Genomic DNA, 18,051 nt, shown 5'->3' on the forward strand with positions numbered 1-18,051 from the left:
GGTCATTTGCTTCCGGTGGTAATGACATCTCTCTTGAGTTGTCTCCCTTACTTCCCCGAACAGATACGATTTCCTCCCTTGATGTCCAGCCAGTCACTCAATGTCTCTCTTTGCTTGACCGGTTGGTTGAGAGAGACAGAGACAGAGATAGAGAGACAGAGAGACAGAGAGGGAAAGAAAGAGAGAGAGAGAGAGAGAGACAGAGAGAGATAGAGACAGAGAGGGAAAGAGATAGAGACAGAGAGGGAAAGAGATAGAGAAATAGAGAGACAGAGACAGAGACAGACTGACAGAGACAAACAGACAGACAGACAGACAGAGACAACACTTGCGCCGTTCCAGGACGTATGATGCAATAAACATGTTCTACCAACCTAAAAACTGTCCTTATACTGAAAATTCAGTGCCATAGCTTCATGCCGCCAGCTTCGTGAAGTAGGCTTCGCGAAGTCGAGTTTGCCCAATTGATTTGAGGCTTAAAGGCGGTCCTCAACTCAGCCCAAAGTCGACTTCGCGAAGTCTTTTTTAATCGAAAACTCATTGCTAAAGCCTCGTGCGGCCAGCTTCGCGAAGTATATTTCGTGTAGTCGACTTCGCCCAGTTAAGGACAGGCTTAACACTATGCAAATCACTCTGATAACAATGGCATCATTTTCTGTGTTGCAGGTCGTACGATCCAATAGACGACATGTGGAGTGAGGCGATAGACGGCATGATGATGCCCCATGAGCGGGAGAAACACAGCATGGTCGCAGTCGGCTGTTCCAAGATATTTTTTCTTGCCGGTAAGTTCTTCTTCGCACATGGATTGACGGGTGAATGAAATGGATTGGTGGATGGATACGTGAGCTACTTGTTTGCTTGTTTGCTAGAGGTCATATAAACCATGTTTGACGATCCAGCACAGCGTCTTTACATATCGAACTACTTTTCGTGCGTTCAGCCTTAACGTGTAGATAAAGTGTATGTCACAACCCACAAACCATAAACCAAAATATAAACCACAGTCTTGACCAAAGGACTATGTCCGGTCATGAATAAAAGCTGGTTCTCGTGTTTCTCTAACTTGTGTATTAGAGCTTCTTGGTGAATGAGTAACCTAATAATGAGTATTCGGGGATGAAAGATGTTTGTTCATTTCAATGCTTCTTATCCTCTGATGGTTCCAGGAGACTGGTTCCGCGTAGCCCTCACACACTGTTGTTGTTCATACTGAGAGCGCTGACGTCCCTCTCTTTCCGTGTCACTATTTCTCTGCCTCACTTGATAATGTATAAATTGCGTTTCAGTTGAGTCCAGTGCTATGAAGCTTTGTGTCACGTGTATATTTATAAATGTATGTTGCTATTTCATATGTTACGTGGATTTCCATTGGTCAATTGGGCAAAACTGAGCTCAGTGCAAAAGTGATATCGACGACATTTCCGTCGATATCAGTTTTGAAATCGACGACCTCTTTATTGCTTCCACACTTCAAAAACAAAAACACCTAAATTTAAAAACAAACAAATATATATGAAAATGTAATGATCCTAGAATTTAGTTGAGCAAGTGACTAAAGACTTTTTGAAAGAAAAGACATTTTGAAATACTGAAAAGTACAAGAAAAGAGTGAACAAAAAGAAATAATAATCAGAGGGAGGGATATGGAACAGCCAAAACTGAGACAAATACTTTTGTAATTTCTTTACAGTAAATACAAAATGTCCAAAGAATTAGCAATATATCTAACATTGACTGACTGTGTGATGATATCTTCTGCTATTGGTCTGTTTCGACAGTGATATCAAAATCTCGACCTCCGGTCTCGATTTTGATATCACTGTCTCAACAGACCAAAGCAGAAGATATCACCCAGAACGTCAATATTGGGTAATGTTTTAGGTGAGAGTTTTTTTTAAGGATAGTCTTTATGGTATTGCTATCCACAAATTGTATTATAGCGTGTGTGTGTGTGTGTGTGTGTGTGTTTGTGTGGTGTGTGTGTTTGTGTGTGTGTGTTTGTGTGTGTGTGTGTGTTTGTGTGTGTGTGTGTGTTTGTGTGTGTGTGTGTTTGTGTGTATGTGTGTCTTTGTGTGTGTGTGTGTGTGTGTGTGTGTTTGTGTGTGTGTGTGTGTGTGTGTGTGTGTGTGTGTGTGTGTGTGTGTGTGTGTGTGCACGCTGTTGCTATTGTACATCGCCGTGAGCTCTAGTGAGAAGGGGCGATTAATTGAAAGGACAGACGAGGCTTACCTGGTAAGGTGAAGGCTGGACCTGATTTAGTAGAGGTACACAGACTGCGACGGCTGTTCTAATGATTAGAGAGGACGCATGCGCAACCAATCACCTTTCAGATAACAATATGTTACAAAGTCAAACACATGTTTTGAAATAATTTAGTGCCCTAATTTTATCCCAAATGCGGAGGGAATTACAGTCTCACTTAAGGGTGGGATTAGAACAGCCGTCGCAGTCTGTGTACCTCTACTAAATCAGGTCCAGCCTTCACCTTACCAGGTAAGCCTCGTCTGTCCTTTCAATTTAGTCTCGGTACACAGACTAGACGGCAATTTCTAATGATTTTTTAGAGATTGCCTTTGTGACATATTGCTCAACCTCCAATACAATTTTATATTACATAGAAACTCACCCTAAGCCTTGCAGAAATATGAGTCCAACAGAGACTGCCCCAAATTTACGGTCGCTGCTTTGTGGTAGAAACGTGAAAACGTGGACTCGCTGCTCCAACCTGCAGCTTTGAGGATAACATCCATGGGGACCCCCCGTGATGCTGCAGCTGACGTACTTGCTGCCCGTGTGCTGTGTGCACCAAATACTTGGGTGTCCACATTAGCTCGTGTGAGAACGTCTCTCATCCACCGAGCCAAGGTGTCCTTGCTGATAGGTTTGTAGGGTTTTTGATAGCTCAAAAGCAGTTTGTCTTCGCATCCCCGAAACTCCTTAGTTCTTCGAAGATATTCTTTGAGTACAGACACAATACACAAAGCCTTGTTCTGTGGAAAGGCTAAAAATTCCAGCGGTGCTAAGTGTTTTCCTTTGCGGGAATGTTTTAGCAATACATTCAAATAAAACACACATTTTGAGTTGGAAAGATGCATTGAATTCACTGACAGACTGTGAAGAGTTTGGCATCTTTGCGCAGATAACAGTGCCAAAAGCATTACAAGTTTGTATGACAATTCCTTCAGTGTTATTTGTTCATGTGGATAGTACAATTCCAAATGCTCCAGCACAACATCCACATTCCATGTGGACGCATATTTAGGAAAAGCGGGTCGAAGTTCAAACACACCTTTCACAAACCGTTTCACTAAACAGTGTTCACCAAATTGAGGACATCCTGCAATGTCTAAGTAACAAGATAGAGCCGATCTGGCCGCACAAATGGCACTATAGCCAAGTCCTGCCCTGAACAGTGTTGCTAGAAAGTTGATCGCATCATTCACAGTCGGCGAAACGGTATGTATACCTCTCCTGCACGCATAGCTTTTCCATTTTGCGATATAGGACGCGTAAACTTTCCTAGTTCCCTCTCTCCATGACGAAAAGATGATATTTGAAGCTTGTGCCGAAAGTCCTGACATTCGATATCTGATCCTGAGACTTCGCAAATGATCAACCTTAAGGACTTTCTCAGTCTGTGTTTTTCCTGAAGATTTGAGGGCATGACTAGCAGATTTTCCCTTGCTGACACAAGCACCGGATTGTTTATCAACATCTTTGTCAGTTTTGGATACCACGGTTGACTGGGCCAGTCTGGAACTACTACAACTCCCGTAGCTTTTTCTTTGTTGATTTTGTGCAGCATGCTGGCAATAACACAAAAGGGTGGAAAAGCATAAAAACGTTTATTAGACCATGATAGAGTGAAAGCATTCACCGCTACAGCTTCTGGATCTGGTCTAAATGATACATATTGAGGGAATTTACAGTTTATCCTTGATGCAAACAAATCTATTTCTGGTTTAGCACCCAGAATATCCAGAGCACTTGTTAAAATGTCAGTCTTCACGGCCCATTCTGTATCTAGATTGTGTACTCTAGATTCTTCATCTGCTTCTACATTTTCTATCCCTGGTATGTATGCCGATGAAACCCAAATGCCTCGCATAATGCAAAATGACCAGATTTCCTTAGCAACTGCATTGCATGTTACCGAAATGGACCCCATTTTGTCAACACATGCAATGGCTGTAACATTGTCCATCATAAGCCTGAGATGAATGTTAGTTTTGTCCCTAGCAAAGGTTTGCAAAGACAGCAGTGCAGCTTTCAATTCCAGAATATTGATGTGCTGCTGTGCTTCTTGTTGATTCCATAGTCCACCTGTTCTACCTTGACTACACGAACAACCCCAGCCTTTCTTTGATGCATCAGTGAACATTATGAAATCTGGGTCACCATGATCAGTGTCCACATCATTAACAGATGACATGATATTCTCCCTCCACCATAACATTTCGGTTTTGGCTTCGGCAGAGAACTCCACAGAGGAGTCATAATCATTATTGTTTTGCTTCAAAGCAGCAATTTTATCGTGTTCCATGCATCTGTACCAGAGAGGACCAAATTTCACCGCCTGAAAAGCAGACACTACTTGCCCAATGAACTTTGCGAGTGTTCTTACTGTGGCATACCCCTGATGTAACAGCTCAGTGGCTAGTTTATGTATCCTTTCCTTCCTCTCTGTTGTTAAAGTGACTGTCATGTCCTCTGAATCAATTTCAACCCCAAGATATCTTATTTTATGGGAAGGTATCAAAACAGATTTCACCGGATGCACAACAAATCCTAATTTTTCCAGAAGAGACAATGACTCTTTTACATTTTGCACACATTCTTTTTCAGAATCTCCAAAAAGTAATGTATCATCAATGAAGATTGTTGAAAGAAATCCTAGTCTATGTAACTGGGCCATGACTGGTTTCAGTAACTTTGTGAACAAACGTGGACAGGGTGCTAGTCCGTTTGGACATGCAGTGAAAACAAATACTTCTCCTTTCCAGAGAAACTTCAAATATTTCTGAGATGCTTTATTTACCGGCACTGAAAAATAAGCATCTTTGAGATCCAAAGAACAGAAGAAGCAATTTCTGGTGACTAGCTCCAAAGCTGTCTTCAGTGTTTCCATTTTGAAATGCTGATAAATCATGTTTTCATTCAAATCTCTCAGATTTAAAATTAATCTCCATGTATTATTCTTTTTTGGTCTCACAAAAATTGGAGACAGAAAATCATCCTCCGAGTGATCTGTTTTTCTTATCACCCCTTTTTGTAGAAGTTCGACAATTTCTGAATCAATTGCTGTTGTCTGTTCTTTGGAAAAATTATAGTTTTGAGGATTTTTTCTCTGTACAGGGGTCTCTGTGAAATCAATATTTATCCCTTGTACCATTTCCAAAATGTCTTTATCTATTGAGACTTCCTTCCAAGAGGGAAGGCAGTAACGAATTTGACCTGCTTGAAAATGATCTGCTTGTTCCTGTAATCTATTTTTAATGTTTTCAACTTCATCATAAAACTCCCTCACCTCTTTGTCTTTGCACACATCGGGAGTTTTTGAAACTTCTGTGTCTACTGTTTTCCTCTGAATTTTCCGAATCCCCGATTCTGACCTCTCCCCCGAGCTCTGGGACTGAAAGACTGCCCTCGTTGATTTCCGTATGTGTTCCCTTGACCTAAAAAAGGCCTACCACCGTGCCCCTTGCGCTGGTATGGTTGGAAACGATTGTTGTAGCTTGAAGTGTGCGGAGTTTTCATCTTGTAATTCTCCTTAGCACCTTTGATCGCTTTCTCGATATCCCCGCCAAAAAGCATGTCCCGACTCGGGAGATTTTCGTTTGTGCAAATAGCTGCCATGTCCTTTGGCAGAACGCGAGCTAATTGGTATTTACGGCGGATGCTGAGCTCTTGCTGCGCTGTTCCCAACAGACAGATAACATCACCACACGCGGACAACATCCCATTCAGTTCTGCCCTGAACTTCGTACTCTCTACTGTCACGGTACTACTGCTGTTGTCAGTGCACCCCTCTTTTGTGAAGGTGTGAAGTTTGCTTGTTGCCGTAACAAGTGCTGCGGTTGATTTAGAAATCAGCTTCTGTACATTGAGCAGTCGCGTGTCATTTTGTCTTGCACCTCTGTCGAGGTTTGCTTTCCCTATCACCTCCTCATTAAGGATAGGAGCCTTTATTTCCACACAGTTTGCCGGAATAAGGATACTTTCCATCTTATCCTTGAGCTTTTGGTCTGGTAATTTGACAGTGAATCTGCTTTTAGTGATGTTTGCGAGCTTCTCATCCACTACACCACCTATTTTCTCTTCAACTTCCAAGTCTGCCTCCATCGCAGCAAAAATATCATCAAGCTGATCCGCTGACTGAGCTGATGCTTTGACACAAAAGTCAAATTCTGATTCTGTTGAAACCTCTGCCACAGAACCTCTGCCGGGGTCAACAATTGCTTCATTTTTCTTCACTTTTTCCACGGTAGCACCGCTGGAACAATCTCCGATAGAAACACCGGTAGCACCGCATGAAACGGAGAAAGACTGATCGCCAAGATCACTGTTTTCAGATTGATTTTCATCATCACCATTGTTACAAAAGAGATCGTCATATTTCGATTCCAGAGATTTCAGTTTATCCAAAAATGGACTCATGATCGACCCCATCAAATCACGCACAGTTTCCACCATTTCATTGTTAATGTTTTGTCCACCACTTGTACTAGCAGACTCCGCATCCTTTGTTGCTGCGGAATCCGCCATCTTCCAAAAAATAGAAACCGGCGAGCGTCCGGCGTGAAATGTAATCATGAAAAATCAGTTCTCACCTTGACTCATCCGAGCTAATGACATCGTCCTCACGAAACAAAACACTCTGAGGCACACATCACAAAGAAAAAAGTTCACCCAACACATTATAATCCAAATGAATAATCCATTTCTATGAGCACTGAAACTTTCTGAAAGCTTCCTGGTAACGCGCGAAACCAAAAGTGATTGGTTGCGCATGCGTCCTCTCTAATCATTAGAAATTGCCGTCTAGTCTGTGTACCGAGACTAAATAAGTGTTCATTATTATTATTATCGTTATTAGTTCAGTTTATTGATGTTGTTCCCAGGCCTCGGTTTTTGGTCATTGACGCATGCTGTTTTGATCTCACGCATCGTTCTGACCTCTTGGTTTAAACAGGTTTTTTTTTATTCAGCTTCATAAATACAAAGCCATAGTTCTGACCTCTTGCCGGTTGATTGTCCAAAAGTTTTGACATGAAGGAGCTCTTCTGATTGAACTTTTTTTTCTGTCAAGAAATGTCAGTCCGGGTCCAGCTGACCCATGGTCCCCTTAGCCGGAGAAATTCTTCTTCGTTCATGGGCTAAAACTCCCACCGCTTTTACGTGTATGGCTGTTTTTACCCCGCCATTTAAGCAGCCATAGTCTGGGGGGAAGCATGCTGGGTATTTTCGTGTTTATATAACCCACAAAACTCTGACATGGATTACAGGATCTTTTCCGTGCGCACTTGGTCTTGTGCTTGCGTGTACACACGAAGGGGGGTAAGGCACCAGCAGGTCTGCACATTGGTTGACCTGGGATTCGAACCCACGACCTTCCGCTTAGGATGCCGTCTACGCCATTGCGCCCGTCTAGCATGGGAAGAACACTGGTCCATCTCTCTGTAACCTCCATGTGCAGGTCATTTGGGGCTATGGCCTTAACGAATAAACCATCCATCCATCCATGTGCAGGTCGGGGCTTTGACCAGGAGACGTTCTCTGAGAAGGATGAGGCGGAGGTGAGCCACTTCAACATTGGCGGGCACCCGGGCAACCTGAAAGGACTCAAACCCCTGTGGGACACCGACCACCCCCAGATGCCCTACCCGCACTCTAACGGTGCTGCTGTCCTACTGGGTATGTCCAGGGGGGGTGGGGGGGAGGGCGGAGGGGAGGGACACCGACAGACAGACAGACAGACAGAAAAACAAAGAGAAAAAAGTGAAGAGAGAGATAGTCCGTGATCTGAACGATAAACTGTTATCAAAAAGAATCCTCTTTAATTCTGTTGTTTTTAGCAAGTTTAACCTTCCATGTGTTAGGTTTGGGTAAAAGGGAGGAGAGGGGAGAGAGAGAGAGAGAATTGAATTTAACTTTATTTAACAAGGATTAAGATTTAAGGCTACGCCTTTTTTTACAATCCGAGCTCCTTCTCTTCATGAGAGAGAGAGAGAGAGAGAGAGAGAGAGAGAGAGAGAGAGAGAGAGAGAGAGAGAGAGAGAGAGAGAGAGAGAGAGAGAGAGAGAGAGAGAGATATCTTCCCGAATTAAAGTGTTTCCCGGAAGTTGGACAACATTTCGACACTTGGGAGCTTTCTGCATCTTGGCACCTTTCTTTTGACCACAACTTGTGTAGTCCAGCATTTTCAGTCAAAAACATTTTCACAGAGAGGTGAATGCCGCTTAAATCGTCTTGTGAAATGTCCTTGCACTAAATCATCGATCTAACACTCAAAGACCCCTTAAACACGGAAGGATGTGCTAGCGACTTTTCTTAGCTTTCATTCATCAGCTTCCCTCAGGCCAGAATCATTGCCAGATCCACTCCCCCTGTCTTAGAATAACGAGTCTTGCTCGAGGGGCAGTCACAGCGCTTCGACTTAGACATGGACAATCCTTAAAGATCCTATTCCTAATGCAGCGCAGCACTCATTGAGAAGACTGAGAGAGAGAGAGAGAGAGAGAGAGAGAGAGAGAGAGAGAGAGAGAGAGAGAGAGAGAGAGAGAGGTAGTGGTCAGTTCGATAAAAGGCGGGGGTTGATCATGGCCGAAGGTGGTCGAAGCTATAGTGAAGGCTGCTTTGGATGCTTTAGCTCAGCGTTGCTAAAATGCTCGGTGTCGTGCACTTCTGTTCCCTTCACAAGATACAAGCCATCTGAATAGGTCACGCTGACGAATAACCACATACCCCACCTAAACTCTCACCCCTGGAAGAGAAACATAGAGGGGCAAGGATTTGTATCGTAACTCCAAAATTTCGCGCCGAATTGCGAACTGTACGCGTTCAGTGAAATATTTAAGATATCTCTCTTTAAAAAAAAAAATCTCCATTTGCATCGGACATTGTTTGCAAGTGCAGTTGTAGATCTGTCCTCTTGCGCTCTGCATCGCTCTGCGGTCGTGAGTCACGCTTGTCTATGGAAAGCGCTCGGACCGTGATGGTGAAATGGTATACAGTGCACGAACCGAAACCAAGCCGGCCCTCAAATGTACTTTACCGTGCACTTGGGAGCAGCTAAAGGAGCTCATTAACGAAGAGAGAGAGACAGAGAGAGACAGAGAGAGACAGAGAGAGATAGAGAGGGAGAGAGAGCCAGAGAAACAGAGAGATAGAGACAGAGAAACATAGAGAGAGAGGCAGAGAGAGAGAGAGAGAGAGATAGAGAGAGAGAGAGAGAAACAGAGAGAGCCAGAGAGAGAGAGGGAGAGAGAGACAGACAGACAGAGACAGACAGAGACAGACAGAGACAGAGACAGAGAGACAGAGACAGAGAGAAAGACAAAGACATAGACAGAGACACATTGACACAGAGAGATGGAGAGAGAGAGAGAGAGAGACAGACAGACAGACAGACAGAGTGAGAGAGAGAGAGAGACGGAGGTGTAGAGAGAGAGAGAGAGAGAGAGAGAGAGACAGAGACAGAGAGAGAAAGAGAGACAGAGAGAAAGAGAGACAGAGAGAGTGAAAATGGCACAGAGACTGACAGAGAGAGAGGAACAGAGAGAGAGAGAAAGAGAGACAGATGGAGAAAGACAGTGAGAGAGAGAGAGACAGAGAGAGACAGCGACAGAGAGAAAGACAGACAGACAGAGGGAAGAATACAGTGAGACAGAGACACAGAAACGGAAACAGAGACAGAAACAGGGAGAGGGAAGAAAAAACAAGAGAGCCCGAGGTGCTTCATTAGGCCCGCCTGGAAGAGCAGGGATGGGAAGAACGCCTTGATGCCTGCTAATTGGAGGGCAGAGCGACCTACTGAACCATTTTTCCATTCATTCCTCAAAGACAAAAATAACACCATTGACTAATACTCCTTAGGACCACGTGGGAGGACCGCCCTGGATAGAATTAACTTATATTTATACATATAGGTAGAGCTTGATGAATAATACAGGGTGACCCCCCCCAAAAAAAATGCCACCCTCTTAAATGGTAATTACTCCCACACGTGTTGATTAAATTACTTCATGTGAGGACTGGTGTACATTGGCTTGAGATGTGGAATGATATATATAAACTTGGCCAACAAATTATTGCAACAAATTTCAAACCCAAATTAAACCTTTAATCCCCGTGTCATTTTATTGACACTTTATATGCCAGAGAAGGCCGTTCACTTAACCTTCAGGATCACCATTTGGATTAAATATTTCTTTTACAGGGATCACGTGACCGCCGCTCAAGTAAGGGTACCCTCATAATCGACCAGACAAAAACGGAAGAGCCGAATGAAAAATCGACAAAAAATCACAATAGGCAAAACTTTGCAACTTGGACATACGAGAAGAAAGTCAAACCAATTATCTACCCTGAACAGATTATTTTGTTTTGCTACCTTGCTACCATGCGTAGTATGCTATTCCTACTGATGCAGGTGTCGATCGCAAGAGCGGTCAAAACGGGACTTTTTTTGTCATTTTTTAGGGGTATCATGACAAAAAAGTCTGCCCTTTAGCAATGACTTGGTGGATTGCTTTGAAACTTTCAGAATATTTTACCAACATACTAGAGATACTTCGAGCGAAATGATGGATTGTTACAGGTGTTTATTGAAATGTTATGCAATTTTTCAAAAGAAGTTTTTAATCTCGTCATAGGATTGTTCCCTTGGGTCCCAAAAATGTATGACTTTGCATGTCTTTAGAAAAATGATTGATACACACACTGCTAAAGTTTTATGTGCGTGTAAGCACTGACGCAAATTTGCTGGACCAGTAAACACGCTACATATTTAAGCGATGATTCTGGTGCCACAGCAGCGATAACAGCTGTAAGCGCGAAACAGCGTGTACGTTCCATTTTTTCCTCATGTGTTTGCATGACTAGCAAATGAACGCCAGCAGCTACACGCAAATACAACTTAGACAGAATCTGTATCAATCATTTATCTGTAGATATGCAAAGTCATGATTTTTTTGGACACAAGTGAACAATCCTATGACAAGTTTAACAACATTTTCCGAAAAATTGCGTCACATCCGGATAAATAACCTTAACGATCTAAACTTTCGCACGAAGTATCGCTAGTATGTTGGTAAGATATTCTGAAAATGTCAAAGCAATCCACCAAGTCATTGCTAAAATGTAGCGTTTTTTGACATGATACCCATAAAAATTGACGTAAAACGTTCCGTTTTTGACCGCTCTTGCGATCGACACCTGCATCAGTAGGAATAGCATAGCACGCAAAATACACAAGGTAGCAAAACAAAATAATCTGTTCAGGGTAGATCATTGATTTGACTTTCTTTGCGTATGTCAAAGTTGCAAAGTTTTGCCTATTGTGATTTTTTGTCGATTTTTCATTCGGCTCTTCCGTTTTTGTCTGGTCGATTATGAGGGTACCCTTATTTGTGCGGCGGTCACGTGATCCCTGTAAAAGAAATATTTAATCCAAAAGGTGATCCTGAAGGTTAAGTGAACGGCCTTCTCTGGCATATACACTTTAAATTAAATGACACAGGAATTAATGCTTTAATTCCATCACGTCAGGTGTGTTACTCTGCTTGGCTGACTCAGGTCACGAGAATTCTTTGACTGACAGGCATAATCAGGTAGAAGCGCTCAAGTTCGGCATTGCGGCTGTTCTGTCAAATTCGCGGGGTTGCTTCGAAATTTCTTTTGGTCGAATTAAACGGTAATAAAACCGTTATTTCTGATATGCTGACTGTTATCAAATGTTATTACCAATTCAGTGCCCCATATGGCTTTTTGACCAATCAGGACGGATTCTAGGTGACCCTCTAAATGTTATAACGTTCAGGCAGGGACCCTTTTTGTATATCACGCTAAAAATTATCAAGACAAAGTAAAAATGTATTAGAAATAACTCATAATAATATGATAAATGCGTATCTGTTGGTGAGTTTAACCTGAAACGGTGATTTTATTCAGATGGACGCGGTGATAAATCAAGACAGTGAGGGTGTTGTTTGTTCGTTCGTTCGTTGTTATTTCAAAGACAAATCTTAATTGGTTGTGTGTGTGTATGTGTGTGTTTGTCTTCTTCTTTTTTTTCTGCGTTACATACAGTTTCTGCACCTTTTTTTATTTTATTTTTTTTACCTCAGTTGCATGCAGGATGCTTCAACACATATTTTTTTGCCCGATTTTATTTTTTTTTTATTTTTTTTTAAGGCGGGGAGCATCCTTCTTCCTTGGTCTTTTTCTGTATAACATAATCAACTTTATATTATACAAAACATAAACTTCTGTCTAATGTTTAACTCTAATTCCAATAAAATACGTAAGTCTAACTTCTTCCCATACTTAAATTTTCCTATGGTCATTTTTGTTATCAAAATACAATAATTTATCAAATAAATTTGATAGTTTTTTGAATTTTCATTCCAAAAACCAAATAATATATCTGTTTCATTCAAAGTTATATTATAATAAATTTGCTTATAAATAAAGTCTTTACATAGTTTCCAAACGTTCCTCACCTCTTGACAATGAAAAAAGAAGTGCTCAAGTGTATCCAGTTCATTACATACTTCACAATCATTAGTTTGACATAAACCCATCTTGTTTAGTAAAATATTCGTTGGGTAAATTCTGTGTAAAATTTTCCAATGAAGCAGACGCAGTCGTTCTTCTTTTGTACAATTAACAGCTAACAGCCAGTGTCTTGATTCCAGAACAATATTATGCTTTCTTTGCCAAAAAGAACAGGCGCTCGGAGTTTGTACCTCGAAATTAACCAAAACAGTTCTTATTTCCCTTGGTGTGATATTACCAATACGAGTCAAACCCTGCAACAGAACATATCGGTATGGCAATGCGTTAATCAGTTTAAGCTGTACATAACGCATTATGCTCAAATTGTCTGGCTGGTAAATAACCAACCTTTTGACATAATTCTTCAAATGAAATCATGTCACCGATTTCATTCACGACATCCTTTACATGATAAATATGACATTTAATAAAATCTTTGAAAAGGAGGCATTTATGTTTATATTGTATATTCATGTTGTTCCCTATACATGGATTCATCAATGGAACAGGTGTGGCATCATACTTTTCATACAAAATGTGTTTGTTGTTTCTGCACCTGAAACCTGAGACCAACGCGACATCAATGTGTGAAATATCTCTGATTAAAATAAAAATAAAACAATTGACGCAGGCGATGCATGTGGTTATAAACAGATCCCCCCGCCGAGAAAACTGAGGATGTTTTTCACAACTGTTTTGTTAAAGATCAAGTCCACATGGTGCCGGCAAACACGTTCACAGTTCATTGTTTTATGACGTTTTGCGTGTCGCCTTGTCTGACGTAAGAGTAATATTTGATGGGAAAACCAACACGCACTTACGTGGATAGAAAAAGATGAACGTATTGGCTGACAGACTTACGAAAACAACACCACTTACATGGATAGACGGAGACGGACTGACTTACCGACAGACGCTCACAGAAATAGATACAGAAATATACGTAGACACTCAGGCACAGATACACACGCACATACATACACACACAGAAACTCATTTTCTTTCTTTCTTTCTTTTATTCTTTTTCTTCCTCTCAGACTCTCTCTCTCTCTCTCTCTCTCTCTCTCTCTCTCTCTCTATCTCTGTCTCTCTCTGTGTCTCTCTCTCTCTCTTTCTCTCTCTCTCTCTCACTCTATCTATATATCTCTCTCTCTCATAATATCTCTTTGACACATTACACCCACAAACACACGCACACGCGCACACACACACACACGCATGTAGCACTCTGCATCAGTACTGACTGCTGTTAAAGGCACCTAACTGTTCTTGTCGTTTTTTGTTGGCGATCACTGACTCATTCACTCACTCACTCACGCACGCACCAAAAGTATGTTCCAACCCTCTCCCATCTTTGTTGTTTACTGGACATAGTTCACTACGAGTACACACACACACACACACACACACACACACACACACATGCACACACACACACACACATGCACACACACACACACACACACACACTAACGCACGCACGCACACACACACACACACACACACACATGCACTCACACACACACACACACACACACACGAACACCCCTTCCCCCTTCCCTACCATCCTGTCCAATGACGTAGTGTCTGCACCAAAAGACTGACCTCTAGTATATTGCCCCACTTTACTGTGACAAAAAAGTGGGTCACAAAAGGCCAGATAAGCCTGAGGGTTATAGCACGTGCACACCCACTATATGACGACAGGGCGCTCGTGCAGTGACCTATTTTTCTTTGTCCATTGTAGTAACGACTGCGCTCTGCCCCTTGGCACCATGTGTGACTCATCTACTAAAATATTAGTCCGTTGATAACGGTCTGTTTGTTGGTTAGTCACCTGTGTGTATGTGTTATTTCAAAAACAAATTCTTTCTTTCTTTCTTTCTGTCTCACTTGTTTTATGTTTTTTCTGTCTTTCTTTCTTTCTTTCTCAGTTTCTGTCTTGCCTCCTTTTGTTTTATTTTCTTCTTTTTATTTTTTTTTCTGTCTTTCTTTCTTTCTTTCTGTCTTGTCTTCTTTTTGTTTTATTTTCTTTCTTTCTTTCTTTCTTTCTTACTTACTTTCTGTTTTGCCTTTTTTCTGTTTTATTTTCTTCTTTTTACATTTAGTCAAGTTTTGACGAGGGTCGTGGTGTATGTGTGTGTGTATGTGTGAGTGTGTGTGTGTGTGTGTGTGTGTGTGTGTGTGTGTGTGTGTGTGTGTGTGTGTGTGTGTGTGTGCGTGTGTGCGTGTGTGTGTGTGTAGAGCGATTCAGAGTAAACTACTGGACCGATCTTTATGAAATTTTACATGAGAGTTCCTAGGTATGATATCCCCTGACGTTTTTTTCATTTTTTCGATAAATGTCTTTTATGACGTCATTTCCGGCTTTGTGTAAAAGTTGAGGCAAAACTGTCACACCCTCAATTTTCAATCAAATTGGCCAAGCAATCTTCGACGAAGGCCGGACTTCGGTATTGCATTTCAGCATGGAGGCTTACAAATTAATTAATGACTTTTTATTATTATTATATGAAGTCTTATATCGCGCGCGTATCTCCAGACTCGGACTCAAGGTGCAGGGATCTATTTATGCCGTGTGAGATGGAATTTTTTTTTTTACACAATACATCACGCATTCACATCGACTAGCAGATCGCAGCCATTTCGGCGCATAGCCTACTTTTCACGGCCTATTATTCCAAGTCACACGGGTATTTTGGTGGAGATTTTTTATCTGTGCCTATACAATTTTGCCAGAAAAGACCCTTTTGTCAATCGTGGGATCTTTAACGTGCACACCCCAATGTAGTGTACACGAAGGGACCTCGGTTTTTCGTCTCATCCGAAAGACTAGCACTTGAACCATTCACCTAGGTTAGGAAAGGGGGGAGAAAATTGCTAACGCCCTGACCCAGGATCGAACTCGCAACCTCTCGCTTCCGAGCACAAGTGCGTTACCACTCGGCCACCCAGTCCACTTTGGTCATTAAAAATCTGAAAATTGTAATTAAAATTATTTTTTTATAAAACGATCCAAAATTACTTTTATTTTATTCTTCATCATGTTCTGATTCCAAAAACATATAAATATGTTATATTCGGATTAAAAACAAGCTCTGAAAATTAAAAATATAAAAATTATGATTAAAATTAAATTTCCGAAATCGTGTTAAAAACTATTTTATCTTATTTATTGTCGGTTCCTGATTCCAAAAACATATAGATATGATATGTTTGGATTAAAAACACGCTCATAAAGTTAAAACGAAGAGAAGTACCGTAAAGCGTGCTATGAAGCACAGCGCAACCGCTACCGCGCCAAACAGGCTCGTCACTTTCACTGCCTTTTGCACTAGCGGCGGACTACGTTCAGTTTCATTCTGTGAGTTCCACAGCTTGACTAAATGTAGTAATTTCGCCTTACGCGACTTGTTTTCTTTCTTTCTTTCGTTCTTGCCTTCTTTCGTTTTATTTTATTTCTTTCCCTCTTTCTGTCTTTCTTTCTGTCTTGCCTTCTTCTTGTTTTATTTTCTTTCTTTCTTTCTTTCTTTTTTTTCGTAAATACTCGTCAGCTCGTTCGCCTGTCTTACTTACCTTACTTCCCGTCTGTCCTTTAGTCCTCATTCTCTTTCACAACGTAAATGTTCACCTGTCTAACGTACTTCCTGCCATCTGGCCGTCCGTCCGCCTGTCTGCCTCAGTGTCTCATTTCCCGTCTGTCCTGTCCTTAATTCTCTCTCATGACTTAAACGGTTGTCATGGTAATTCGGAAATTCAACGAAACAAACACTTCTTCCTGTCAATCTTGTCACGTGGTGGACGGTAACCCCACGACAAAAAGCTGATTGTAGCTTTTTTTTTATTTGGTCTTTTTCTTTTCTGGACGATTGGATAAGAAACTGTTGGTTTGTAAAGAATGTTTTTTCCATGAAAACGCATCGGGGTTCCTGTCACCAGCAACTGCAAGCACATTTGACCAAACGGTCAATGCAGATTGTCATAATTAATCAATTAATGGCTTCTCCACTCCTTCGCCATCCTCACCCCAAATTGATTCCCCCACCACCACCCTAACTCTCACCCTCACCCCGTCCCCCACTCTGGAGAACATTAGTCACGACCCCTGGGCAGGGCAGTGGACTAGTTTTTATTAGGAAAGATGATAAGGGGGGGAGGGGTGGGGGAGGGGTGGGGGGATGGGTGAAGGGGGCAGGGGGAGGAGTAGAGAGGGGGCGGGGACAGCCGATATGGGGGGTGGGGGCGGGGTCAGACACTGTGGTGATTAGAACAGTCTGGCGGACTCTGGTCTTTATTAGTCTAATACGATCTGTCATAATCCGAGCAAATCCAATCATGAGTAAGCGGCTTGCTGTCCAGGGATCCGCTATGGCTCAGCGGTCAGCAAGGAATTGACCTTTAGCCGTGTGGTTGTAGTGCACCGTGACCATGCATTGTTCCAGGTGATCCGTGCCTGTGTTCTGGGTGCAAATGTTGTTTAACGGTAGAGATGACACAAAAACCAAGATTTGTTTCTTTGGAAAGCTTTTCTTTTCCCCCAAGTACTTTGCTTAAAAACATCAACAACAACAAAGTGATTGGTTTTTTTTTCCCCTAAACAGTGTTTTTTGCATGGTTTATTGGTCAAAATTGACGATTTGTGTGTGACGTTTCTGAGTTTGGAGAGACATTCCTCTTCACTAGGCTTAATACCAATACCAATACCAAAAACGTAAGAATGATAAATCAGTAAATGAGCTAATTTGAAAATGTGTATGTTTCGACGGAAATTGGCATCAGCGGTTCTCTTCCAGGAGATTGTCAACGACACCGAATAAACCAATTTCCTGTAGTAGATAAGATATATATTTATTCCGAATTGCAAGCAAAACAGAAACAAAATAGAATATCTACGGAACCAAATGATAGCTCACGGAAATGTTTATTGATCGAATCATTTGACATTTCTTTTGAACTCTTTATTTAAAAGGGACAGGGGTGGCAGGGTTGATGGATACCGGAAAACATGGCTGAGAAGGGAAATTAGGAATAGTATTACACTCTATTGCTGTTGTGTTTTCGATGACATCCCGGGTTCATTATTGCAGAGCAGGAGTTTGGGAAGGGGGGGGGGGGTGGTCGGTTAGTCCCAAAGGTAACTGATAACTGATTCTGAGTTGATAAGGCCAGAGAGAGAAAAGTCTTGTTGATTCTCTTGCTGATTCTCTCTTTATTTTCCAGTATCATCGCTTTATTCCACCGCACACTAACTGTACCCCATTAATTTTCCGT

General features: G+C 41.8%; 2 protein-coding genes across 2 annotated transcripts in view; one reads left to right on the top strand and one right to left on the bottom strand.

The window, feature by feature from the left end:
* Positions 1-671: 671 nt before the first annotated feature.
* The window catches only part of LOC138953429 (uncharacterized), a 33,070-nt gene continuing 15,690 nt past the window's right edge, over positions 672-18,051 (top strand). Inside the window, exons 1-2 of the mRNA XM_070325237.1 lie at positions 672-785; positions 7,753-7,917. Coding sequence (XP_070181338.1) covers positions 689-785; positions 7,753-7,917 — 262 coding nt within the window. The 5' untranslated portion in view covers positions 672-688. The remainder of the gene's footprint in view (positions 786-7,752; positions 7,918-18,051) is intronic.
* LOC138953428 (uncharacterized) lies at positions 2,509-7,053 on the bottom strand. The gene is made up of 2 exons (XM_070325236.1): positions 5,531-7,053; positions 2,509-3,809 (listed from the first exon to the last, which is right to left on the bottom strand). Exon 1 carries the CDS (start codon positions 6,814-6,816, stop codon positions 5,575-5,577), a length of 1,242 nt encoding a protein of 413 aa, XP_070181337.1. The 5' UTR covers positions 6,817-7,053; the 3' UTR covers positions 2,509-3,809; positions 5,531-5,574.

This window comes from Littorina saxatilis, linkage group LG17 (assembly GCF_037325665.1).
Source record: "Littorina saxatilis isolate snail1 linkage group LG17, US_GU_Lsax_2.0, whole genome shotgun sequence".
NCBI classification, from domain to species: Eukaryota; Metazoa; Mollusca; class Gastropoda; order Littorinimorpha; family Littorinidae; genus Littorina; species Littorina saxatilis.

What these genes read in the sequence shown, in the direction of transcription:
- LOC138953428 (XM_070325236.1), bottom strand. Translation starts at nt 6,816, where the DNA reads ATGATTACATTTCACGCCGGACGCTCGCCGGTTTCTATTTTTTGGAAG.